Raw genomic sequence first — 27,897 nt, 5'->3', positions numbered from 1 at the left:
ACAGCTGAATATTACAATATTATAAGAGATGTTCTTAATAAAAGAGCACGCCTTTGTTTTGAAATGAACACATTTATTAACAATGGTTCACAAATAATCTCTGGGGAAGTGGAGAAATCAATGTGAAAGACATCTTAAAAAATACAAACTGTACAACATTTATAAATCTTATGAACATTCACAAATAGCAAAAATATTGGGTCAATCAGTCTAGGTTGTAGCCCAGGCATGTATTTTGCAGAGAGGTTCTGAACAGCTCTCTAAAATAGCCTGATTCATACTCCTGGTTTAAATATTACAGTTTCTGACTGATGGAAAAACATCAGCAACATGTTTTAATCCATGCATGACCGAGTCAACATACTCAATATCCAGCAGATGAGTAAATCAAGAAAACCTTGCATTCTGGTCTTTATCATGCATACATCAGGAAAAGAGAACATTAAGAATAATTACCAAAACAAATCCTGTACAACAAATGCTGCTCACAAACTCATATCCCAAAACATTTTTTTCCCCGGTTACATTAATTAGTTAAAACAGAAGATCAGTGCTTATTAAAACAAATTCTCCAATACTAATATATTTGATAGTTTCCTTAACTGTACATTTTGTTATATAACCAATTCAGCACCAGTTAAAAATTAACTATTTAACTTACTTTTTGATTTCTCTGATATGTCTGTATTAGTGTGGCTTAGTTACACAGCAGTGGTGCTGAACTAAAACACTGAACCACAGCTACAGTTCTGTATAACCTCTCAACACTTCGTACGACTCGCCTTCCTGTTGAATGAGCAGAAAAATTAGAAAGAAATAAAAAAAAATGCAACACATACACCTATGAACATTCAGTGCCTAAGATCATCTCTAGATGCATTATGGAAAAGGCTGTTAGGTTTCAATCATTTGCTGATGTACAGGCATATATAATCATTTCAAAATAAATATCAACATCAGATTAGAGATTACAGTATGTATTTGCGATTTAAACTGAAGTATAACAGTGAGACAGGAACAAAATGAGGCAGGAAATCAATAAATTAAGACATCTTGCAGTTCATTATGTAGAAAAGGGGATAGACTGTGGCTCATTTGAAAGACTAAATACTAACTGGGTTGTGGACTATAGACTCTAGAGGTCCCATGATGCCTGTACACATGAATCATTTTTCAAATATACCACTTTATACAGCTCTAGCAGCAACTTAAAGGGACAGTTCACCTAAAAATGAAAAGATAATCCAAAAATAAAAGAAAATGATTTATTCACCCTCATATAATTCCAAACATGAATGACCTTCCCTGTATGGATACAAACAATTAACACATTATACTTAATATCTCCTATGCTCTGCAGAAGAAATAAAGTCTAACAGGTTTGGAACAACATGAGGGTATGTAAATAATGGCAGTTTTCATTTTTGGGTGGACTATCCCTTTAAATTCTCCTTTTGATGAGTCTAGGCTAAGTCATGTTAGTGGATTCCTCTAGTATTGGGAAAAAGTGCTGGTAATTTGGAGATTAGCTGGTCACTGCCAGAATGTACACTTGAATGTGTTTTTAAAGAAGCACATCTGGTGACACTGTAACTGAGCCTCTTATGCTCTATAGCTGCAGCCAAACTGCATAAATTAAAATAGTAATAAAACCTATTAAAATCATGACGTTGCCTAGAATTTATATTAGCAATCAGCTAGAGGTAGAACAGAAAAAAATTCAATATCCCTCTTTACCAGTAAACACTGAATTCTCTGGATAGGAGTGGAGAAATTCGTTTTACTTGAAATAAGCCTACCCCATCCGGAGTTGTTTATATTCATTACAGAACATCGGAAATAATTCTCACGAAAAAACGTGCGGTGAGAAATCAGGAATAGTGATTTTGTTGTCTTGCATGCAAATGTATGCAAAATAAAATAAATTAATAAAAAAAAATCAGTGCATTCTGGCTGACAATCACACATGAAAAAAAATTTCAAACGTCTGTGTAGAGAACAATTCAAGTTGGAACATTCTTCCTTCAGCTGGACAGCTATTGCTTTGCCTGGTTAAAAAGACTTTGTGTTTTGATTGAACTTAAGAACTTTGAGGTAAAAATGGTTTGAAAGACTAATGCATTTCATCCGATATCGATCTGTAAGAGGAAAAGTTATTTAATGCCTGCCTGATTCAAAGTAAGCTAGTAATTGAGTTTGCACACAGTCTCACACTGACTGCATTTGATTTTGGAAGCCAAGTTGCTCTTGCCGATATATTTTTGTAAGTAAATTCACTTGTACATCATGATCACAAAAGAACACAATGTAATCTTTCCCCTCTGGATATGAGGTAAGTTGAGGCGATGACATTCACATTCTAACCGGTTAAAACAGGCTTTACCAAGCTCTTATGATGTACAGTACTACACGAAACCTCTCAGCAGTGTGATAAAGAACCATACGGCTGAAATACGAACACAGAGAACCTACAGCTAAAGCTCATCTCATGAGCGCTCAACTGTCTCATGTTCGAAACCAAGGAAATCAATTAAATCCCCATTTCACAACATCTAATAAAAAAAAAGATAAAAAAGAAAGAAGAAAAAGCATGCTAATTTAGCCCTCCGTTGTCCATTTTGGTATATATTCTCTGTATCGTGCATAAAGTGGGTAAAGGAATTGACTCATTAAAAAAAAAGAATCCCTCCATTGAATGTCCCTGTCCAAACCAAAGCAGCATGCAGGTAACCATCCCTCAAAACAACACCGATGAAATCTTTACTTTGAGTAAAGCCTAAATCAAAGATAGCTCTCACGGATTAAAAAAGCAGCCCTTCAGAGTTCTGTTGCAGCGAGAGCTCTGTTGGGGGAAATCCAAAGCATTCTTCATCTCCTCCACCACTGAAATGAAGATGAGGCTGACGTGTACGACCATGCTGTGCTTTACAGACGCAGGTCAGAAGGGAGAGTTCATACCCAGCTTAGTCTCAAACTGAAGCTTCTGCCTCTTCTGGTAACGCACTCGTATCCTGAAATCAGAGCCATGTTTTCAGAAGCTGTGGTTTAAATGATAAATGACATATGTAGGCTAGATTTGGACTGCTTAAGAATTGAAAGGAATCACATAGGTAATGAAATAGTACATTCTGTCATTATAGTAAAATTTCAAAATAATGGTTTTCTATGGTTTTTTAGTATGTTTTAAAATTTAATTTATTCCTCTGATGGCAAAGCTGAATTTTCAGCAGCAGTTACTCATGATCGATCGTTACACGATTCTTTAGAAATCATTCTAATATGCCGATTTTTCTTATTAGCAATGTTGAAGACAGTTTTAACTTCCTGATATTTTTGTGGAAATTGTGAAGTGTGAAGAATTTTTTTTCTTCCTGAGCTCAAACTTTTGAACAACAGTATACATTGTGGCCTATTCTCACATAAAGCTATCATGCAGCTTCAGATGACTTGCAATATATTTTATTAGTTGTATGGTCTACTTTCATGGCAAATTTATATATATTTTTTTATATATGCATTAATTGTATGAATGAAAGGGTTGGTAATGACATGAAGGTGAGTAAATGAGGACAGAATTTTTTTCTCTACATTAAACTGATTTATCCTCTTACCTGATTTCATGCAGTTTTACTGCTTCATTGATTAGCACCACAAATATGATGGACAGAGAGACCAACAGCCAGACCAAGAGCGGGATGTGATGCAGTGTGAAGACCACCTCTGTACTCCGGTCCTGCCACAACTGATAATCTATCACAGCCTGCACCACCTGTCCCAACAGTCTGCAAGAAAAACCATTGGCAAAGTGCATTTACTGTAAATGATCCCAGGGAAGTGACAACAGCTCTCAAAAACATTTTACTTAGCATGTGACTTTGCTAATAAAATAACCATTCTCTACACGAAACACTCACACCACAGGCACCGTGAGACACCACCATGTGTTACTGAACGGGTTCTTCCTCCACAGGGGTTGGGAACGGTGCACATAGCTCAGAGAGATGACCACTGAAAGAGAGGAAGACAGATAATACATTGTTTTCACTCTGATACATCTAGATAAATATTCAAATCAGACAATGTATTTTATTAAAGTCACCTGTGTGCAGAGCCAGAAAACCTGCCATGATCTTCTGCATCAAAAGCAGCCCATTGGACAATTCACTAAACCACTGCGGGCCATCCTGTGAGCTGTAGACATGAATCATTGATTAGCACTCATAACTAATTCAGGGCATCTAAACAGAAAATTACATTCAAGGGTTTGTCTACCTAGATGTGAATATGTGAGAGCAGGTGCTGTTATAAGTTTTTGTGCGGTTAGCTGCTATAGAACACATTTCCTGTAGAGAAAACCCAAAGCCGACTAAGTAGGCCAACATCGTCAGACCGAACTTCAACAGGAACCATCCTAGAAAGTAGTGCTGGGTCTGAGGGATGGAGTCAAAAACAACATGAATGCACATGGGAGTTACATCAGGTGCGTTTAGTGTAAATCGAGTGCATTGTGTGGTCTCATGACGGACCTTGCGTGGTATGGAGTCCAGATTCTTTCCAGTAGCGACTGTCATCACTGAACTGTCCGGTGATTTTCCCAGTAAGGACACGCTGCGAATGCCAAGGTTTTGATTTACATATAAAGATCGCTGATATGACAGTGACCTAGATTTACTAAAATGCAACATTTTTTCCTTATTACCTTAGCAGGGGGTAAGAGAAGCAGGAAAGCCACAGTATGTCTGTGATGTTCATGGGAGGAGGTAGCTGAATAAGGCAGGCCAGGAACTATAAAATCAAAATATATCAAGGAGTCCGAATGTGAATTTTAAATGAATTCTGTAAATTTTATGTCCTGTAAATAACATGCAGGTCTGTTTTTTCCTCACCTGAATGATGACCAGTGTCAGTTGACACTGCAGTAGGAAGAGGAAGCACTTGCGGATGCCATAGGTGGTGTGTCTCGCCTGAAGATACATCAGATTCAACCTTTTTTTTTTTTTTTTTTAAGATTGTTTTAATTAGATATAGTAAAAACTGACAAGAAATGATAATGAGGCAATGGGACTGGGACAGGCTGCGATCAAGACTTGAACCTGCATGACTTATATTCATGTACTTAATCATTTTTCTTTTCAGCTACCTGACTTTATTATTACTATATCTGTCTACATTTAATAAGCAGTAAAAATACCCCCATGTTGTAAGGTTGTAAGCATACTACTGTTCAAAATCTGGGGTCAGTAATATATTTTTTTAAGAAATTAACACTTATTAAACAAGAATGAATTAAATGAAAATAAATGTATACTGTTATAAAAGAGTTCTAGTTCTTTGGGTTTCTTTTCATAAAAAAAATAAAAATTAAAAAAAGGTATCACGGTTTACAACGAAATATTAAGCAGACACTTCAGACATTGAAGACTGGAGTAATAACTACTGATTACTCAGCTCTACCGTCACAAATAACTGCAGACATGATAAAACTGTACATACCCCCACCTTTTAAACTATAATGAATTCGCTGCATGAGCTTGTATCTTCATGCTCCCGTGTGATTAACAGCCTCATCAACCCTTCAGCATGCCAGCGAGCGTGTATTGATGCATGTATACCTGCTCAATGAGTTTGACCATGCTGACACTCTCGCCCTGATGGAAGGACATGGAGCAGGCGAGGCTGTTGAGACTAGCACTGAGCCCCATTGGAGACAGCTCATCACAGTCTCTATTCAGCCCGCAGCCTGCAGCGTACCCAAATGTCTCCCATGAGCACCGGGACGGGTATAGAGGATCCAGGGAGATACTAAAACACACAAAGAGAAGGTTTCCAAATCCCCACAATCACTTTAAATTCAAATAAGCAATACAGTACTCGATCATTTTTTGCTGTACACTATATTTTCTCACATATTTAGTATTATGCATTGCACAAAATGCATATTGACATTTTTAATATTGCAGCTTTGCATAAGATTCTAGGGCATATTTGATTCTGGTGTACAGCATAGTAAAGTGACGTGTGTGTTACCCACCTAATGTCACTCTGCAGAAAAAGGCAGCTGTTACGGAAGTTTGCGGAGCTCCCCAAACAGCATGTCACCTCTCTGTTCTCCTGCATGATCTTCATCATTTCACACATTGCTGTGAAATGAACATTTAGAGGGATCAACTCAAGTACACTAGCATATAACACACATGGACTAAAAGCCACAAAACTTTAACGGGTCACCTTGAGATCTAAATTGACAAACTGACAAAAATCAAGTCCCACCCTACATTTTGTTTTTCAACCGAGATATACTATACGTCATAACAGAAGAAAAGATGATTACAACTTTTTAAAGTTGACAAAGCTGGTGTTGAGGCTGACTCACTTTCAGGGGTGCAGTCTGTGAACAGAGGCACCAGTAGAGGCACATTGTCTATGTTCTTCAAATGAGGACGAACCTGATGAATGCCACGAGGCAGTTTGGCCTATAGAACAACAGAGAGGAAAGAGCATCAATCAGTATTTAAGCAACATACTTCAAACTACCAAGGTGGCATGGAGGTGTATATAAAGTGGCATTTAAGTGCCAATGGAGTAGTCGTCTTACTCTGTTGCAGTCTTCTAAGAAACTGGGCACATCACTATCAGTAGGCTGGAAGCTGGCGAGATCTGATTGGTCCTCAGGCAGTAGTGGGCCCTCTGCATCATCACGAGAATCTAAGAACACAGAGAGGTTGTATCGTTTAAATAATTTCCAAATGAGGGAAAAATGTAGTGTATGTAAATTGTGTGTACCGGCAGGCAGAAAGACACACTTACCATGCAGAAGGTCATCATGTAGAGATCCTGCTTGACTAGGGCTGGACGGAGCACCTTCGTAGTGACCCTCTCCGTTTGGGGTCAGAGAGATGTGACAGTTCCAGCCCGTCTCCAAGCCCATCTTCTCTGCAAACACCTACAAGCAAAGCCAACATTAAGAGGTGACCAAATATGACACAGCAAATGCATCGTGTTTCTACGGAGCGTGTTTTCTCGTCAGTGTAATACTTTGCTGCGCAGCTCGTCCTCCATGGAGAAGTACACAAAGCGGATACAGGCTACCACCAGGTTCTCAATGAGCCGTACAGTGTCCAGTCGGGCCTGGAACTGGGATGACACCATTCCCATGAAGATCTGGCCACTCAGAGCCTGCACACAGTCCTCCTTCTCCAAACCTTCTCCAATACCCTCTGAATCATGCGCAGTACACAAACATATTAGAGTTGGTAAGTTTGATTCATTTCAGTGAATCAGTTTAAATAATCCAGTACATATCAAAAAATGGATCAATCGAGTATCTATCCATCCATGTATCCATCTTGTTATCTATTCAGGTATTTATCTATCTGACAATCCATCTACGTATCCTTTATCCATCCATTCATCTATCCATCCATCTAGCTATTTATCCAGCTGTCCCTTTTTTTATGTAGTTATCCATCTACGCATCTATCCAGCTACATAAATATCGCTCTCTTTATGTATGGGATCAGCTGATCATCAGACAAACATATCAAGATATATATTTTTAGCTCTTCTGTCCAGACTGGGAGCTGAACGGACAATGTCTCTTACCATCAGAGCTCCAGCTGTTCCTGCGGCTGCTCTGTTTGATGGGGATGGTACTGGGAAGCTCCACCCCAGAAAAGAGGGCGGGCCCTGGAGCCAGCTCCACACACTTTCCATTGAGCTGTCCAGACAATGCCACCTGCATAGGCTTATATGCGAATGCAGAACAATATCCTGACAGACAGGCACGTTGGTAGAAATCTAAAACCTTTTTCCTATGGGGCATAATATTAGTACTTTAGTACACCTACAAACTCCACTCTGCATATTAAGAAAACTAAATGACAAGTGTCAGTTTTTTTTTAATTCGTGTCTCTGACCTATCCGAGCCAGACAGCGGATAGATGTCTGCCCCGTCCCAGAAATCTGTGCAGGCTTCCAGGATGAGGTCGGCCGAGCCATGGGAGAGCATTTGTACATTATCTGAAAAGAGTTCAAAGGGCAAAGGTCAATGACTAAACAAAACCACAGAGGATAAACAGGAAGTGGGATAGGAAAAAAACGGGCCATACTGGAAGTACTGTCCTTGACGAAGAGACTGATGAGGTGACTGATGGGAGGCTGGCGTTTTGTGAAGTGATGGAGACGACGGGGGACAGATTCTTTGGGCTTCTCTCCAGAAGGAAGCTGGTACAGAGACAGATGATTCTCATGCTTAAAGAGTTCCCTCGCTCCCGGAGTGAAACCTGACATACAACAGAACAGGAAAGAACAACCCAGTAATCTTAAGAAAGGATGTGAAGATACTAAAATGAGTTTTTGACGTCACTAGAATTACTGCCAGAGTGGAAGTTAATAAATAATTAGGGATGCACAATTTCCAATAAATATCAATATAAATATAAATATGAGCGGTATTTTTTATTAAATTTTTATTGTTATTCTTTTTTATCCTGCACCTGGGCCCAGTTTGGGTTTTTCGATGCGCACACTGTTTTGTATTTTCTTGTATTTGAATTTTTTTTAATTAAAAAAAAAAAAAAAAAAAAAATTATATATATATATATATATATATATATATATATTTTTTTTTAATTAAAAAAAATTCAAATACAAGAAAATACAAAACAGTGTGCGCATCGAAAAACCCAAACTGGGCCCAGGTGCAGGATAAAAAAGAATAACAATAAAAATTTAATAAAAAATACACACATACATACATACATACATATATATATATAATTTCAATTGCTACAGATAAATACAGGCCTCACAAAATAATACACAGTATGAAAAAAAAATTCTCTGTATGTTTTGCTAAAGAATACATAAAATTATTAGCGTTTTTAAAGATTAAGTGAGTTTTTACATGTTTTTTAAATTTCTGTCGACAATACTAATACAGATTGAATTTGTTGAATGATAAAAAAAAAAAAGTTATTTGTGTTTGTATAGCCCTGTATTCTTGTGATGGGAAATCCATAAAAACGACATCCAAAATTATTGAAAGATTTTTGTGTAATACTATAAATCCTGAAAATATATGTTTGTTAACATGCTTCCCTCGTGTACCTATAAGGCGAGATAGTTCACAGAGGCCCCAGGGCACATGAACGGGTAGAACCGCCCCGTGGCATTCCTGCAGCGCCAGGTTTGACAAGTGGTCTGAGAATCTGCAGAGCTGCTGGGTGACGGTGGCATTGCACAGGTTCAACAGGATGTTCAAGCCAAGAGGCTTCAAAGAGGGAAGGTGATTCTGCCAACCGGAGTCATCGAACTGGATGCTGACAGGGTTCTGCTGATCCTGGGACAGGCTCAGCATCTCCAGATGATAGTCGCACACAAAATCTTCTGCTTCACACAGATCATCACCCATACCACATGGCTGGAAATAGAGACACATACACATACATAAACCAAACGACATAGTTATAAACAGAGCCAGCTCAAGCAGCAACAAAAAGATGTAGTCCTACCTGAGCAATGCCATCTTCACCACCTTCAGTTGCATTGGTGAAACTGACATTGGATCCTGAAGGGTGTTTGGAACGGGTAGTTTGGGGTCCTTGATTCTGACGCTGGGTGTCTGAGGAGCGGACGGTGTCATGTGACGTCTCGCTGGGTTCCTGCTCAGCCACGTGAAGGGAGGGTTCAAACACTGGTAAACACAGCAGCGCTTCAGCTTCCTGAGGCTAAACACAGGAAAACCCACACAGACTGAAGTGAGAATAACAACTTCTTCAAGTCCAGCCTTATCGGGTACAATTACATGCTGTATTTTCTTATGAAACCTTATTCAAATCATCAGGATTCAAAGAAATTGTATGATACGTCAGTCTAGCTATCAGCTGTACCTCGTCTCGTTCCTCCTCGCCCTCTGTCCTGCAGAGGGAGTTGACTAACAGGTCATCTCTGAGGTCATCCTGGCTGTCATGAGGAGGTTCTACTCGTCCGCTGAAGAACAGCACAGTCTCGGGACTAGGGTTGGGCCAGGACAGAATGCCTTGCTTATCCACACAGCACAGCACCTATGAGCGGATCAGGAAATATGATTAAAAAATAAAGCTTATGATTCCTGGAATTTAAAGCAAAACTATTGTAAACATTTTCAAGCAAATGTCTATTGTTTTTTACCAAATAATGTAAATATGTTTGCATTTCATAGATTACTGCACATATGATTGCTACAACAATATTGTAAAAGCAACTCGTGGTATTGATCATAATTAAGTTTTAATTAAAGGATTTTTGTGTACTGTTGATGAAGAACAGCTACAGATCTAATACAATTACACTCCACATCAAGAATAAGAATGATAAAACGTGTTGGACAGTAAACCGATTTGCGGTGTTGCATGCATGCCCTCCAGTCCTGCAGTATAAAGAGTATTTAATTACTGTAAACACCTCTTGAAATTTGTTTATTCATACTGAGGGATGTGCTGTAATTATTGTTTTGTGGTAATTACCAGCATGATACAGATGCAGTATCTCGAGGATGTAAGCAAATGTTTCAGAAGCCCTGCTGTAATTGATAATTAGGTTGAAAATAACCCAGAACGTTCCTTTAATTTTTTATTCAGTTTTAAAGTCAACATTAAGCCGTTTTTCAAACTGCAAGCAGGAAGTGTAACATTTCCAATATGACAGCAGGGGGAGCACTTACAGTGACGGAACCCAACGAGTGTAGCAGACTGGAGGTATGACAGAGGGTCTGGGACTCTCCCTTCAACACACTGACCAGGTGTCTCCACACACAGCGTAGCATCTCCTATACACAAGCACGTACACACACACACACACACACACACACACAAGTATGGAGTAAGTGTCATTTTCTCCCCTGACTGAAACACAAATCCATGCATCAGCACCTTGCCAAGGGCTCTGCAATAGTGTCAGGATTTATGAAACCGGGTTCTGGATGCCATTCTCAGACAAAAAAAACACACACACACACACACACTTAAAGAGAATCTCTTTAAGACAAAGCCTGGGAGAGTTAGGCAGGAAGAAAGAAGCAGTAGCATGTCCAGTCTTGGGTTCGTCCTGATGCATTCAGAGATTTTTTGGATTGTTTCATAATTATAATAAATGCACCTTGCAGGAGGAAAAGGGAGAGAGAAATTGAACTGACTGAATGACAGAAGATTTGAAACTGAAGCAAACAACTGAAAGCTTGAGGCAGCAGCTACAGGAGAGCAGCACCGAACTGAAGAACTCAAAGCTGTTAGTTGAAGGAGAATCTATCTGATGCACATCAGATGTCCAAGTATCCACCTTTAAAGCTCAAGATGAAATCAAAACTGAACTAATTTACTTTCTTAATACATGTTCTTGTTCCCATTGTGAATGATTTATCAGTACATATAAAGAAAAATTGGTTGCTGTTCAAAGCACAATGACTTGCTGACTATCAATTGACTTTCAATATATTAGAATGATTTCTGGATCATGTGACACCAAAGACTGGAGTAATGACTGCTGAAATTCACCGTTGCCATCAAATTAATAAATTACAATAAAAAACTGTTTATTTTAAAATGATAAAAATGTAACTGTGTTTATAAATTTTGTAAGCACTTTTTTTTTACATGTAAAAAGTCACTGATCCCAAACTATTTAACCTTGCATTTATAAATTATCTTTGTTAAAAAAAAAAAAAAAAAAGTAAATAAAAAAAAAAAAAAAAAAAAAAAAAAAATCAGCTTAGGACTATACTAGGATATAGGCAGCCTTGAATCCAACAGACATGGAAACTCAACAAAAAGCCACAAGTCCAATTTTGATTTCACTGGGTCTTTAAAGACACATCATCAAAAACACACACGCACACACACACACTTGAACTGTGCACAACTGTTAAACAAACCCCTGAGAAAGTTTATGAAGATCATATTAAAACCTTTCTTTTTTGTATTCCAAAGCCTTAAATAAATCATTAAAGAGCAAAACACACAGTAGAAGCCCGTTTGTGTATCTGATCTGTCCATGCAGACAAATACTTACCACACTTTGGAAATTTTAAAGGGAAAAAACAGAGTCTTGATCATGCAGTAGTTCTCAAAATGTACATTAACTCAGGTAAATGTAGTTTAGACACGCACCACTACTATAGAAAGAGTGTGTACTCTATCATGCAAACCTCAGGCAGACAGAAGGTGGGCAGGCGAAGGCCGAGGGGTCACAGGTCAGCGTGTGCGGTGCCAAACTAACCGGCAGCACAAGAAGCGATTTTGCAAACTTGATCGTACAAGTGAGATGAAGTGACTGTGTATTTTAAAAGAAAACAATGAGAACAATCAAAAAAAAATAAACAGGCTCTTTTCATAGTGATCCTCTGATAAAGAAGTTGACATGAGTAATTATCAGAACAAAAAGATGACGTTTGTGGAAAGACCCAGAGCAAGGGACAGGGATCACAAGAAGCGTGTGGTGAACGGGAGGAGGAGGAATACAGAGGATATACCTGGGAGGACACCACTTCCGTGAAGCTGCTTAGAGTGTCCTCAGAGAACTTAGCAAGCTGGGATGAGAGAAAAGTCTGATTAAACACCTAATCAACTTCACCTCGGCTCTGCAATCCCTCCCTAAGCCTCTCTACTACTAGTGTGAGCTGGGCCAACGAGATTTACTTCCTCATGCAGTGTTTAGGCTGCAAATCAAAGTTAATACACTCAGTAATCCCAGACAGAGCGAGTTACAAATTAGCAGCAATATCCGTTGGTGTGGGATTTGGGAAGTTCTGCGAGTTGTGCAAGTTTCGTGTCTGCATATGTATAAGTGTGAATTTGGTAATGAACAATTCATAAGTTAGCATGAACAAGTGACTGAATGTGCTGTGTTCTGTTTGTCTTACCAGGCCAGTGGGAGAGTTATGGCTGGACTCGGCTAACACGCGGGCCTCTCCGTACGCATTGACCACAATCCACATCATAGGAAACAGAAGAGGTAAAATCGGTAATACACCCATCATCTATTCATCAAGGCAGCAAGAGAGGGAGAAGAGAAACATTAATATCAGAATCATTGGGGCAAATAAAAGGTTTGCACCTCTTTGTCTCTCTAATTCAAATTGATTTCTTATCTCTGTGCGGGCTTTGATAAAAATAAAAATAAATATTTTAATAATATTTTCCATTAGTATTCATTTAAAGCATTACAACAGTGGCTTTCAATTTCTCATTGCATTAATGTGATTTACTGTATATACATTTTAACAAGTATTTTTATTGTTAAAGAGCCAGTAAGATGAAAATTCTAAACTTCCTATCACTGTTTATAAGTCCTGTACATTAGGTTTAAATCCATCCCAGGTTAAAAAACATTGTAATTTTGTCAAAATATCATTTTAAAATTACCTCAATTCTCAGAGATCCCCAAACGGTTCGCGCGAAGCTGTTCAAAAGATTCAGTTTCCTTAAACCCCACCTTTCGGTAGCATACTGTGTTCTGATTGGTCAACTAACATAGTTAGGTTTGATTGGTTGTTCCGCACACAACTTCACGGTAAACTATGCGTTAGCATCTGTTTGGGGTGAATTATGTCTTATTCCTCTCATCGCGAAGCAAACAGTAAAATAAAAAACTTGAACAGTCTCGCTGCTTTTTCTTCTGTGTGGGTGTATTCAAGCCGCGCGCTTCAGTTTGAATCTGAATAGAGCGTTCATCGCGGGGGCGTGGTCACATTAGATATAACGAAGGGAGACATGAAAAACAGACATTGCGTTGTTTTCATATGGATTACTTTATCACAGAATATCTGTTTTCGGCAGCACTTGTTTAGTTTTAAAGTAGACATGTCAAGCTTTCTATAGATATCTCTCTCATGTCTCTTCGTTGAGTATTCACGGAGTTACACTTCATTTTAATGACGTGTTTGTACATGACGATCAGCGCAGACAGGCTGCAGACAGCACACATACTGATAAGACGCTCGGGAGAAAACAGACACATAACTTCATAATCATACTTCGCGTTGTGATTCGGAGATGCTCGTTGTTCTAAATAAATTTGGTAATGAACCCTCTTTTATGGCCAAACGCTTTGAAAATCCCGCTGTACTCACCGAGATTAGAAAAGCAGTCATCAGTGAAATGTTGTGAACACAACAACAGGGATTTGTTGTTCTGCTCTGGTATTGTGGTAAAAATGAATTTTAGCCTTTGGTTCTTCTGATCTTCATTCTTTGGCAGTGAAAATAAAACAAACTGGCCTTTACAATTAAAAACACACTGTCTCCTCGTCTCCTCCTATCACACCAACCAGAGCGCCTGTGTGGGGGGTGGGGCAGGTCAGAGTTCCGTTTCTCCCAAGACGGTAGGCGGAGATGATTATGCAAAGTGTTCCTAGTGACGTACATAGAGATGGGCAAAAGATTTGAAATCTATAACGACTCGTTTCAGCGATTCAGAGTCGACTCCTTACTTTAGAAGCCAATAACTTTATAAATCGTGTACTTTTTGGTTTAATTACTTTGCACATTGTTTACACTGATGGACAGCTACATCATACACTGTAATACAGGTAATTTTTGATTTCCCATCTGTGTGGCTCTTTAAACAATTTTTGAAAGAGTTTGGTGTAACTAGAAATCTGTATATTATAAAAATATTAGGTTTCATAGCATATTGCAAAGACACGCTACCCAGGATCTCAGATGTAAAGTGACCACTGTATGTAGACTTCACAAACAGTCTTGAGGAAAGTCCCCTATATCAGAAATTGAGCTGCTTGGAAATGAAATACCACTGCCTCCTTTCATTTTTCATTTAAACATAATAATAGCGGCAGAAATGTACTTAGTTCAGGGAAATGTGTATATATACAGTCATTACAAATGAAACTAAATATTATATAAATTGCCTCTTTTATTAAGGTCGACTGTGAGTGACGTCACTTCCCAATGCAAACACGCCCAATAAAATGGCCCCACCCCTGTCACTTGATTGACAGGTTTCCGTGTAGACGTCGGAAATTCAAATGCAAAAGGAATTGCGATTCCATTTGAGTTTTGGCAGTTTACATGCACAGTGTAGAGAGAGTGCAAAGGCAAATGTGGTAATTAATATTGCTATTTAAATATGACAGGCTCATAGCTCGTAAGATATGGGAAACACAATTGCAAACGGACTTTGCATTTCCATTTTAAATTTGGCAGACACTGTGCGTTCGCAATACAATTTGCAATTCCTTTTGAATAATGTCCGGAATATCCATACACTCCATACACTCTAATAGTTAATAATCTAAATGAAGGTGCAATAAAAAAACAACAACTATTAAATGAAAAAGAGAATTCTATGATGACTTCAACCTAATACTTACTATTCTCAGAGTGTCAAAGCAGTTCTGAATAAATAAAAAAACTGAAAGAAAATTCTGACTTGTATTATCAACCTGCAACTGAAGAAAGTTGAAGGGTCCAGTGGTGAGACCGGGAGCGTCACAAAAGTACCGGATCGTGTTAACAAAGAAAAAGGCCACCTATAAATGAAATGAAAATTTGAGCAAAGATCATCATCAGTAAATGGAGACATATTTTCACACAAATTTTTGTAACTGTCATGTGTGATCACACATCTTGCATCCGGGGCATGTGAACATCATGACAGCTTTCACACTGCAGCTCATAGTTCTTAATATAATCTAAATACATACTATGAAGTACGAATACAGCAAACTGTTAACGTAAGTGTCAAAAAGGATGTTGCTTGCAGGCACAATGTGTGTGAAACAAACCATTTTGAAAACTTAAAGTGTGCATGGGTTCAGTTTAGTCATACCAATACAGCTGGACAGGCGAATTTGGCAATGATGGACTGCGCCGAGAACCGTTCATTATCAAGGGCTGTGATTGGACGGGAGAGAGCCAGGTCAAGACTGTTCCTATTGGCCAAAAAAAGGTCATTCGTTAATATTAGCTGCTGTGAGAACACAAAAATGTTCACATATCACAAAGAAAATATGGCATAAAAAACATATAGATATAATTTCCTTTAATTAATCAAACCAAAAATATTTCAGCTTTCATAACAAGTTTGTTTGGCTCGGAGGTATTAACCTGACACTGTCGAGTATAGGTGTGCGCACCACCCTGAAGAGGCGGTACTGCTGGGGACTGTGGGGGCCCCTCCGCTCATTCACACGTGGGGAAGGAGGAGGAGAGAATGGAGGAAAAAGATCTCCTGGCTCCAGCACGATGTGTTCGTCATCCTGGTAACAGAACATACAGGGATTGAGAATAACAGAGTGAGAGAAACACTCATTAAAAAATAAACAGCACGAGTTCTCCAAGGTTTTCTTTTGTACGGTTTCAGACTCTAGCACAAAACACCAGTATATAGTTCAGAGAGTTATTACGACTTCAGGAAAATTACATAACAGCTTGATAGTGGATCTCTATTAAAAAGTGAAACACTATTTCCTAATCAGACACGGTGAGTGAGAGGACATTGTGTTCAATGCTTTCTTTTTATTTCTAAGGCATCACACTATGTAGCCCCACCCACTGAAAGCTAATTGGTCAAAATCTCATTCCTCAAACAGAATTGCACATTAAATGTCAAATACTTTTAGTGGTGTGTTTGGGTCACACCACTAAAGGAGTAACCATACATTTAGTTACTGATACTTTGGTTATCATGCAGTGCTGTTATTGTTAACTAAAATGAAAACTATTAAACATTGTCTTCATTAATAGAAATAAAGCTGAAATTAAAAAATATATAAGTATTAGATGTCAAACAAATGCTGTAATTTTTTTTTTTTTTTACAGATAATACTTAAATGTTAACTTGGTAATTGTTATGTATATTGTAAAATATCTATATCCGATACAGAAAAAGAAACTTAAATCTGACATTACCTTGATGCCTCTGAGAGATGCAAAGGCCTCCTGGCCCGGTCTAAGAGCGATGACATCACCTTCCACCAGAAGACTGACCGGTAGATTGACAAGCTGCCCATCTCTGAATGTCCAATGCAGTGACCAGGAAGGAGAAGACGGGGTGTAGAGGTCAGGACACAGAGAGGGGGCCCATCTGATTGGATGTTCTGCACTTCTCTTTAAACAATCTGGCAATAATGAGAAAAAAAAGTGAGTTAACAAGTGAACATTTACTTTTTAGACTTGTCTAGCCAAGTCTAGTAAGATGGAACAACATGAGATTGAATAATGACAGAATTAAAATTTTTCCATAATTCCAATTACTGTATATCAAAGTGTGTTTAGCATTGCATGCAAATATAATGCAAATGAATGAATAAACCACAGCATAAACATCTTTATTATCTCTTGAAGCATGACTAATTCCTTTAGACATTCAAACACTCGCTGCTCTCTCACCATTCAGCTGTGAAATGATGGACTTGAGCCTCCGCACCACCTCACTCATCCGTAGCCTCTGCTGCCGCCCAATGAGAAAGAGGTTCAACAGCAGGAGGAGGAAAAGTGCGCCCGCATTCACTAACTCTATGCCTTGACTGAGAGAACAAAAGAAAGAGACTTACATAAAAATATCTGATAGCTAAACTCGACTATGTGATGTTTTCTGCACTAAGCCCTGCCCACCTGCCCACCGGTTGGCTGCCATTACAACACAAAAGCCCAACCACCACAACCAGAGTGAGAGCAGCTCCCGGCCAATGGAAGCACGAATGCCGGTTGTCATGGTGAAGGAAGCTCTTAGCCCATTGCTCCTGTAAAACAAGGAGGAAAACCAAAATGAGGCCAAAAGTAATATACCATAACTATGTTGATAACATGCATTCAGGAACAGACCTGTATGGTAGATTTACGCCGGCTGGATTTCTGGTGTTGCCCCAATAAGTTGGACAGCTGGTCCCGTAGGGTGCACAGAGCATGAGCCGTGGACAGTCCCAGTGGAGTCGCCTCCTCCTCCTACAGCACAACCGGATGTCAAGGAAGTTCAAGTAGACCAACAGAAATCTGCTTTGCTTGAAAGTGAAGAGCTGTGTTTTATACATCGCTACATTAATTTCTATAGACAAAAGGACTTCTTTTGCCAATGAAATGTGGCCAAAATTTAGCTACTGTGACCACAACTTAAGAATGCTGTCTATTATAGACAATAGCTTCTTTACTACGGATTATAAAAATGAACACAAATCGTGTTTAGTAATGCACTTACAAATACAAATGTGCAGCTTGTATTTAGCGGTGCACGTTAAATATATTAAAAATATTGACGAGATGCGCATTAATTATCGGCCGATATTTATCGTGCACCCCTACTTGTATTGTTATAGCATTTCTAACAATTATAACATATAAATGTAAACATATATATTTATTGCGCACTGTTGGTTGGTTGTATTTAAATGTATTGCCATATCAACTTCACAGGCTACTCAGCATTCAACAATATAATAATATTTTATACAATTCAAACTTAAGGCCCGTTCACACCAAGAATGATAACTATAAAGATAACTATAAAGATAACGATATTAGCCTCCACACTAGCGAACTATATTGTCTGTGTATTCTAAGCGGATGCGCGTCTGCTGCTTTAAATTCTCGAGCTCATTACAGCAGGATTGATTCTGATTGGCTGGCAATGTTTTATCGTTCATCAGGGGGAAAAAATAGTTCTGAAAGTGATTCCAACAATATCGTTTCTCTGCGCCTTTATCGTTATAGTTGTGGTGTGGACTCTGCTATTCTTTAATATTGAGAACTATTTTTAGAACTATATATTTATCGTTATCTTTATAGTTATCGTGCTTGGTGTGAACGGGCCTTTAGAGTTAAAAAGAGTAAACAATTTTGTATATACACAACTCTTTAAAAGATCCTTTAAATGTTTGTTTTTTTCTTGGTCCATCTTAGAAAAGTCTTTCAAAGTTTGCCTTAATTAAAAATTGTTGTCACATGACATTAAAAACTAGGCAGATGAAAAACTTATGTTTTAAGGGCTAGTTTGTGCTACAATATGTCAGTGAGTCAGACTAGTATTACTGGAATTATAATCACACTATTTAACATGTATAGCTGTGCCTTTACTAACAACAACTAAACAGTCACTAATGCAATGCAATGCCACACAGACTGTCCCAACCTCAGAAATGAGCTGAAATAATATTTCTAGAAATTGACAGCCTTTCAAAAAGTTGCATTTAATCTGTAACATGTCATCATGACATTGCTAGTAAATAACCACCAGTTGTTGTTTTATTAGCTTTATTCACCAGTCCTGAACTACTGAAGTAAAACATTGAGGGAATGCAGACGCAGTAACTCAATCCTATTCATTTAGGCAGAAACTTTCATCGTTCAACATGCCTAGTATGGTTACAAAAGAAAAGTCTCTCTCCGCTGATTAATTAAGTTGCTACCCTACCAATAGCATTCCGGGACGGCCGGGGTCCTGTAGTTTCAAATGAATGCCTCAGCGCTATAAATAAACACGCCACTTTCCCACAGCCAGAAAGGAACTAAGAATCTAAAGAACTAAATCCCTGCATGAGCATCTCTCACACATCAACAAGCAGGGATTTACAGTACTAGCTCCCACATTACAGATAAACCACTCAAGACCTTGAAAAATGCATGGAACATTTACACCCAGAGACGCAAATAAGAGTGCACAGATCCACTCACTTTATTCTTCCAGAACCAGGCCCCATTTTTCAGGATCATGGCTGTGAATAATAGTCCCTCTGCTGCAGACAGACTAATGTGCGACTGGTGTGCGTGTGGATTGGACACGAGTGTGCCGGGGTGCTACGGGATAATGTAAGCTGCTGTTTCAGCACCAGTCGCACAGTCTGGACAGACGGTCTCTTCCTCTGCACATTCAGAGGCTGTGTTTTGGGCACGTCCCAGCTATACTGGTGTAGTCTGCCAGCTGAAAAAAAAGCTTTGCAAACTAAAACCAGTACAAATGACCAGAGAGGATGAACAGACAACCATGCTTTTCAACCAAAAACAGTGTGTATGACTCCTGAAAACAGTTAAGCTTAAAAAGAATGAACAGAAATTAAGAAATTAATTAAGCTGAGAGCTCTGCAGAGGCAGCTGCGACACACCACCAAAAAAGAGAAGCAGGCAAAAATGGTGTAAAATGACAATGAAAAACTGAATAGGGTGAGCAGGTAGAAGGGTTGGGGTACTCTAGAAAAAGAACTAGAGTACAAAGTGAGGGAGAGGGGCTTTACAGACAAGCAAAAGCATGGTGTGCCCTCGCCGCCCTGTCCAGGCATTCATCCATTCCAGCTAAAACAGCAATTTACAATCCTAGCATCCTCAATGAACTTCACAACCTTACTAAAGCATGGATCAAACGATCAGCAAATGATAATGAACAATGTCTGTTTCAAATATCTTTTCAAGCAAAACGAAACAAAAATGAAATATCAAAAATTCTAAACAATAAAATACTTAATGCTGATACTAAATTATAAGTAGCCTATATTAAGGAGTATATTATATATAAATTAAAATATAAATAAAACATTTTCAAACTAATTTGATATGATATAAAAATGTTTTATGTAAAACATTTCATATACTACTGCTTGAGTTGCAGTTTTTCAATGAATTTGGTGTTGTGAAGTAAAATAATTCAACTTTTAGAAATGCAGCATAGCACCCAAAAATAACACTTTACACCAAATAACTAGTCACACTATTAATGTACTTTCATTTTTTAATCATTAAGCTAAACAAAACTTCACATCCTCACTGAACCTCACGAGTCACGACCCTGCAATGTACTCCAGATTCAGGGTCTGATTCAGATCCCCCTGTTCCTGCACCACAGAAACAACTATCCCAGCACACTTCCCTCACCTCAGCAAAATCAACACAGGTAAGACAAGAACCAAGAGCGGTACACAGCAACATCATTACTGCAAATGACATATAATGACTTAATGATGCTGTCAAACACAAGCAATGTTAAAAAATAATTTCAAACGAAGGCAAATTTTAGACATTCAAGGCCACACACAAGGTTGTTTGCATGAGTTGATAACAAAAAGAATAAATATGCCGACTCAACTTTGCTAAAGCCCAGGGTCAATGAGTTTGAGTTCACAGTCATATCACATGACAGTAATTAATGCATGCGGCTGGACATTGTTTCGAAAATGTGAGCATACTAATGAATTAAACTCTACTTCAAAAACAGTACGAATATTTATTTATTAAACCTTATATGAGACTGGTGTGATCATGAGACTTACATGTCTCTTATCCTGTAGCTCCATGGCAGCCGCTGTCTCTCACCATACTCTATCGAGACGCCCAGAGCTGGTAGTTACGGGCCACACTTGTCCCGATCCCAGCCCTCCTGGCAGAGGAAGGAAACTGTGGCCCCCAGCTCCAAGACACTGCACCTGCGGCCACTGCCAGTCTGAGGGACAGGTGTCGGGGCTGTCGTCGAAGCCCAGGGGACTGGATTCAATAAGAGGGTGTAGCTTCTCTCTTCTTACATTCAAAGGGATCTGATCAGGTCAGAAAGTGTTACAAAATGAGTTAGGACACATAATCAATGACGACAATTAACATAATTATCCCAGTCAGGATTACATGCTGGAGTTATTGGAAAATGTATTTATTCATGGTATCAGTATATAGTATTCCAAATCATTCAGAATTCAAAATGGTAAATCAGTATTAAAAATAAATACAACATTTTCCCACTATTGATGTACAGACGATGATCAGACTGGCCTTTGCCTACTTATTTCACTGACAAAAGCACACAAGAGTGCAATAAAGAGCAATAGCATGTCTGTAAATAAGGGTAGTTGGATAATTAACCATCACTGGACCCCCCCCAAAAAAAAAAAAATCACTTACATTATCTCATAAATCCAAAATATTCAGAGAGAAGAAGTGGTGACAGCATTACACAGATACTTACCAAATAAGTATTTTACTAGTGGTGTTGCTGTAACTACGTAGTCTAGGAACTAGAGGCTTTAATATTTAACTACAGGGAGTGAAATGATAATACAGGATTCATCTGAACAACTTATTTACAGACTAAGCTTTAAAACAAAATTATTTTGTTTAGTAATATGTATATTTCTGCAGAGACACCCTAAATAAGCAGTGGTGTTGCACAAAGTTATTAAATACTTTACAGTAACAGCTTGTATTTATGTATTACACACTTATGTTCATGTGAAAGGCAGCTCCCAGTTTGCATGTTGATCGTTTGATCAAGGTTTGCGACTGACAGAAACAATCCTGCTGTATCTCACTGTTGAAATGAGCTGTCAAAGTTACAATCCTTTATATATAAATATAATTACACCATTTAGAAACACAGCTGGTTCGTGTTAACCTAGGGGTTAAATTGTACTGGCTAACGTAGACTAACCATGTTCCGTACAAAACGATGTTCCGTACAGGTGACGTTTTAGCGCCGATTGCAGAATAAATAATTACAGTTCGTACATAAACTATACATCTGTGTCATCCTTATGTTTCTCTCTTTCACTCCCGATCTAAACAGAGACCCATCCGCTGTTTGTTTCAGTAATATTTGAGTAAGTTTGCTCGTTGCGCCCACCGCGCTTGAAAATGGACAGTGGGGAAGATTTACTTCAAAACTTCAGCTTGGGAGGAAGACAACTAGAGCAGCGAAAATGTACATTTCTATTCCACTTATGTTTCTCACAGTACTACAGCCTTTATTAAATGAATATTATGTTATCACAAATTGTTAAATATATTACTTTTTGTTGAATAAATGCTTTGAAATGGGAGTGTTTAAGCATCGATTGCGGGCGATAACCACTTAGCGTCACCCTCACCTGAGACTGGCAGCAGATATCTCTTACTTTATGAAGTTTTCACATTGGTTAACCTTTTTTTTTTTTTATTAATCAGTGCCCTTCTCGTTTTCTGCATCTTCAGAAAGATATGGAAATTATGTTCTCTAACCTTTCACATAGTTCATGCTTAACTCACATGTCATAATTAATATCACGACACAATCATGCCTAACTCGCATGCGCCCTTTATTAAAGCAGCAATTAACTTGTATTTTGATCAAATAAAAAGATAATAATCTTTGATATATATTGGAATTATGTTTTCTTGCAGTTAAAATAAATAAACAGCTCACTTTTGATAAGTTAAATGTCCATTTTCGCCGATAAAATCAAGTAATGAGCGCTGTACGGAACATCATTATAAGCCTGTACGGAACACCATTAACCCCTATCATCTTCCGTACACTGGCGGAGGTTGTACTTTTCCCCAGTTTTCTCAAAAACTATTGGTCCTAAAGACATCAATCAAAGTGTAGACTGTATAATAGGTATTCCCCCGGAGAATGAGCACACAAGCATGCTTGTATGTCTTTTTACAACGGAGGAGTGGTCACTGGCGTGCCGTGAATAGCGAAAAGTGTACGGAACATGGTTAGTCTACGTTACATGTTCAGATCACATTTCATCGACGTAAACTTACGTTATAGAGCTGCAGCATCAACGACCCGCAAGCGGCATCGTCAATCATCAAAAGCGTTTAAGCAGAATCAAATAATACTGGTCTCAAAATCCTTGGACTCGCTCCCTGGTGACGGCCATGTTAGTGACCAGAAGGGCGTAGTATGTTTTGTTCAGGGTCGATGTAGTAGAATCTGATTGGTCAGTGATATCCAAGAGGCGGGACTTGCTTTGTTTTGTGTTTTGTGATTGGTCAACACTACAGAGCGTTCTGGCTCACAGTTTTAGGCGTAGTTACCCGGAACATCAACGTGAAACCTTTGATGTCATATGGGGTTTATAATAAATCAATTTTTATAAATATCGCTGTTAAAATATGTATATGCACGCAAAATGAAAAAATAAATAAATAATAATAATTATCAGTTTTCTGAGAGAGAAAGGAGGGGAGATACCAGGGATTTTTATTGAAAAATAATGAAAAATACACTTCAGAAGACATTTATACTTTAATAGTTTAAAACATTAACACTTTAATAGTTTAACATCTACACTCACTAATCAGTTTTCTTTTATTTGGAGGCAAATAATTAAACAATTATAACACATATACAAAATAGATCAGCCTTATAATAAATATAATCAAATCGCCCCCATTTGGTGGTATAAATTCATAATGATACTAAATTAAACACATTTGTTTAAAAATATATATATTACATTAAATAACGCTTATTAAAGCTATAATGTTCATTCCAAGCAGTTCAAAATGTCTTTGTATTTTTTATAGAAAATTGTACACTCTATACATCTCCGCAGTATCTTTATGCCCCCTGAAAAACCCTGGCTATAATGAATTAAACATTTGGTAACCTTGATGTTTGTACATTCTTTATACATACATATATATATATATATATATATATATATATATATATATATATATATATATAGGAGACATCTGTGAACTTTAGAGAAAGTCATGGGTTATTAGGTGAGCTTTGAATATGTTGCTTGTTCAATGTGGGGTTCCGGTTCGACTGGACATATTGCTGTAGGGGGGTTTCACAACCTCTTCCATAATCACAGCAATGGTGTGGCACAGCTCTTTCGCCTGGGAGACACGAGAGATAGAGCAATCTCATTAATCAAAACCAAAACATTAATAAGACCAGCTCTTGAAAATGACTGTATTGTATAGATCCATGATCTGTATCTACAGTACATACGAACCTGCTTTAGACTGAAGCTGACAGTCTTGGGTTGAGTTTGGCCACTAAAGGTGATCTCAACCGATGGCAGCTTGTCTTTCTTGGGACGGACTGAGCGCAAGGACTGCACGTCCTCCAGAGACATTGTCAAACATTCGTTCTGCAAAGTTTGTGATTCTTTAGTTGTGGTCGGGTATGGTTAAAACACACAGTTAAGATCAAAACATCACGGGAACTGAACAAGGATGTCATACCTGTGATTTGGGATCAATGATTTTGATAACTTCATGGCTGACTGCGACCAGGGAGGGAGACGGGCAGCTGCGATGACTGACTTTCTGAGCAGTGAATACATCAAATCCAAAGAAAGGCAGCAAACTGACACTTTCTGGAAAGTTGAAGAGTTTGTTTATATGGATAAGTATCTGAAATGGTTTAAACAGCGCATTCAATGGTTTCACTCACTGATAAAATGAGCTTTGGCATCAAGATGGTCGAAGGGGCCTAAGGTAGAAAACTGTGCCCGTATAGTAGCAAGAAGTCTTTCATCACTGGGGTTGAGCCGGTCCGTCTGGGGAAGGTACTGCTTTACCTCAGCGCTGAAGATGAAAATAAGTCTCATATTTAAACCAATGATTCAAATGTCAGTTTAAAGTTTCACTGAAAGTTTTAGGGATATGGAAATCGCATGGTTTGAGATATATAAAATTACTTGGAGGGTAAATCAGTCAGCCCAAGGGCAAGGTGTTGAAGAGCGGTCAACTCTGCCACCTGCTGGTAGATTGTAGAGCTGCTCATGGGCAGCAACAGCCTCCCTTTCAGATAATTAGCCACAAGCTAAAAAAAAAAAAAAAAAAACATAAGATGGCATCAGTCATACAATACATGAAAATGATAGATATTTGAAAAAAGTTCAAGACTGATTTGTGAGCGTAAGCTCACCAAGGCAGCATTTATTTGATCCCTAACCCTAATAATTGTGAAATATTACGGTTTAAAATATTTTTTTTTATTTAAAAATATTTTTAAATGCAACTTATTTTTGTGATGTTCAAACTGAATTTTCAGCAGCCTTTGTGTCAGTCTTCAGTGTCACTTGATCCTTTAAAAATCATTGTTATATGCTGATTCGGTGATCAGGAAACATTTCTCATTATTATCAATGCTGAAACTTGTGATTTAAGAACTTAAAAAGAAATTATGATTTTAAACAACCTTTTACTGGAAACACCCTCAAACAAATGTGTTTCAGTTTCTGGTGTGAAAAGATGGAATTTTCTAGAAAATGATCTAAAATGTTGTTCAAATATTCTTCAATTTAAATATAAGTATAAACAGAAGATATTTAACTTATATAAAGATGAGTGTGAAAATTGTTAAACCTATAACAATGATGGTTTCATTGTTGTTTTCGTTTCTAGAGTTGTCATTATCGCATCATTGTTGTTTTTGTTTGTTTAGTGTTGTTTAAGCAGAATTAATCATTTAAAAAAAAACTGTTAAAATTGAGAGTAGATTACATCTGGTCGGGGTTGTTTCTATTATTATTATTTTTTGTCATGTCGGTGAGGCCATCTAATTTGTAACTTTCTTAATATAAGAATGGGGTAGGAGTTTATAAGATTATTTTTTTTCTTCATCCTACTCCTGTTCTTCTTGTCATGGAATGTATTTTTGTTGTGTTTGTTGATTGTTGTTGTCGCATTTTATGTTGCATTACCTAGGAAAAGAGAATACATAAATAAATGGGGGGGGGGGGGGGGGGGAGAGCATTGTGGAATTGGAAACTGCTTTTTTTCAGGATTACCTGATGAATAAATATTTAAAAGGGTTTTTCAAAATCTTTTGTAGCATTATAACATTTACAGACACCAAACTTTTGAACAGTAGTGTGTACATTTCAAGATATATATCTTGAAATCTTGAATATTCATCAATGTAAAACAGGGGTTGTGTTATTACTTTAATATTTGAAATTATAATGAATTCAAAAGTGACTGTTTTTGTACCAGCTGGTAGTGGAACTCCACATAAAGATCATTGTTGAACTGGAGCGGCTGTTTCCACATTATTCGTTGAAAGGAGAGGGAGATGGAGCCATCATCCAGCAGGAAGTCAAACAGATACTCATCAGAGTGAATTGGGCGTGTCCAATCACCTAAAGAGAGGGATTCATGGTTACCAAAAAAAACCTGATATGAATGTGTGTTTATCTGAGCATAAGAGTGACTAAAGGTATCTTACTTTTTTTCTTAGTGGCATTGATGGAAAATTCCTTCACTTCTGCTGGATTTATGATGCCCATCTCAGTGCAAAAGTCTTGTACCACCTCAAATGCAACCTACAGAAAAGCATAATAGGACTTCATGTAAACAACACATTATCTGAATAGAATAAAAATAGAAAGAACCACCCTCACTTACACTAAAGCTGCGAATCTTGCAGGAAATTTCATTTCCACCAGGCAGCATGATGGGCAGCCGACGAGAGTTCCTCCCAGCCTGCACGTGATTCAGATATCAGGGCAAAGAAATGCTTCACACGCCTTCATCTTCTCTGTTCAACATATTTTCTTTTCTCATGTATCTTCACTTACCAAAATGGCCTCCATCTCTGAATGGGAAGGGATGTACCTGCGTCCTCCAAAACTGAGTGACCGTTTGAGATTCTTCATGCACACATTTGCCAGCTCTAAATACAAACATTATAACCAATGCAAACACAAAAACAGCCATTATTGTGCATACAAATATGCTCAAATGACTTTCTAATCAGATTGTATAACAAAACCCACATAAGATGTAATCTTGGGTCATTGAAGCATTACAAATACAGTATAAGATGTTAGGGGAATACTGTACCTTGAAAAGGGTGGTTGGCATCATGAATGACGGCCTCCAGGTGACGGGTGCAATATGGCAGGAGAGTGTTGGAACAAGGGAAGAATCCAGTCACCAGATTGAACAAACGCCAGCCACGGGTACAATTCTCCCTACAAAATCAGCAAACAATATGTACATTCAAAAGTTTAGGGTCAGTAAAATTTGAGAAGTCATTAATGACTAACTGTACAAAGTTCAAAAGAGCAACATTAATTTGTAACACTGTAAATGTCTTTACAGTCACTATATCAATTGAATGTGTGCTTGCAAGTATATTTAAAAAAAATCATTTGAATGGTAGTGTACATAACATATTATTTACTCACTTGAATGGGTTT

At 38.0% G+C, this 27,897-nt stretch overlaps 2 protein-coding genes and 1 long non-coding RNA gene across 4 annotated transcripts; all 3 read right to left on the bottom strand.

Annotated features, from left to right (window-relative positions):
- Positions 1 to 76: 76 nt before the first annotated feature.
- LOC113064165 (transmembrane protein 94-like) lies at positions 77 to 23,613 on the bottom strand. Of its 2 annotated transcripts, XM_026234778.1 has the most exons (32): positions 23,489 to 23,613; positions 21,247 to 21,507; positions 17,819 to 17,938; positions 17,609 to 17,736; positions 17,384 to 17,520; positions 16,904 to 17,112; positions 16,100 to 16,251; positions 15,822 to 15,924; positions 15,436 to 15,522; positions 12,896 to 13,012; positions 12,506 to 12,562; positions 10,703 to 10,807; positions 9,891 to 10,064; positions 9,513 to 9,728; positions 9,109 to 9,421; positions 8,109 to 8,282; positions 7,917 to 8,019; positions 7,603 to 7,811; positions 7,036 to 7,217; positions 6,808 to 6,943; positions 6,596 to 6,705; positions 6,374 to 6,473; positions 6,032 to 6,140; positions 5,613 to 5,802; positions 4,887 to 4,964; positions 4,700 to 4,785; positions 4,527 to 4,608; positions 4,273 to 4,430; positions 4,100 to 4,191; positions 3,915 to 4,008; positions 3,612 to 3,782; positions 77 to 3,011 (listed from the first exon to the last, which is right to left on the bottom strand). In XM_026234778.1, exons 2-32 carry the CDS (start codon positions 21,268 to 21,270, stop codon positions 2,939 to 2,941), a joined length of 4,089 nt encoding a protein of 1,362 aa, XP_026090563.1. In that variant the 5' UTR covers positions 21,271 to 21,507; positions 23,489 to 23,613; the 3' UTR covers positions 77 to 2,938. The 2 variants fall into 2 exon arrangements, with proteins under 2 accessions (XP_026090563.1, XP_026090564.1); XM_026234779.1 differs by lacking the exon at positions 12,506 to 12,562.
- Positions 23,614 to 24,461: 848 nt separating this feature from the next.
- LOC113064163 (uncharacterized) lies at positions 24,462 to 25,174 on the bottom strand. Its single transcript, XR_003278779.1, has 4 exons — positions 25,143 to 25,174; positions 24,932 to 25,065; positions 24,700 to 24,837; positions 24,462 to 24,580 (listed from the first exon to the last, which is right to left on the bottom strand). It is a non-coding gene; the product is annotated as an uncharacterized LOC113064163 (long non-coding RNA).
- A 2-nt stretch (positions 25,175 to 25,176) lies between these two features.
- On the bottom strand, positions 25,177 to 27,663 carry LOC113063655 (unconventional myosin-XV-like; the record flags this gene model as incomplete). Its single annotated transcript, XM_026233991.1, has 7 exons — positions 27,539 to 27,663; positions 27,274 to 27,368; positions 27,101 to 27,178; positions 26,922 to 27,018; positions 26,687 to 26,835; positions 25,390 to 25,514; positions 25,177 to 25,276 (listed from the first exon to the last, which is right to left on the bottom strand). Coding segments are annotated over exons 2-7 (627 nt in total), but the record flags the coding sequence as incomplete, so codon positions are not given.
- Between the last annotated feature and the right edge of the window lie 234 nt (positions 27,664 to 27,897).

Source organism: Carassius auratus, chromosome 46 (genome assembly GCF_003368295.1).
Source record: "Carassius auratus strain Wakin chromosome 46, ASM336829v1, whole genome shotgun sequence".
NCBI classification, from domain to species: domain Eukaryota; kingdom Metazoa; phylum Chordata; class Actinopteri; order Cypriniformes; family Cyprinidae; genus Carassius; species Carassius auratus.
The sequence above is the reverse complement of the archived record's forward strand: the minus strand, read 5'-3'. Positions and strand labels throughout refer to the sequence as shown.

Excerpts from the sequence above, each read along its gene's own strand:
- LOC113064165 (XM_026234778.1), bottom strand. The coding sequence starts at position 21,270 with ATGGAGCTACAGGATAAGAGACAT. Across the intron at positions 15,523-15,821 it reads TCGCCTGTCCAGCTGTATTG|GTGGCCTTTTTCTTTGTTAA; the intron begins GTATGACTAAAC and ends TTTCATTTATAG. Across the intron at positions 13,013-15,435 it reads TCAACTTTCTTCAGTTGCAG|ATGATGGGTGTATTACCGAT; the intron begins GTTGATAATACA and ends CTTGATGAATAG.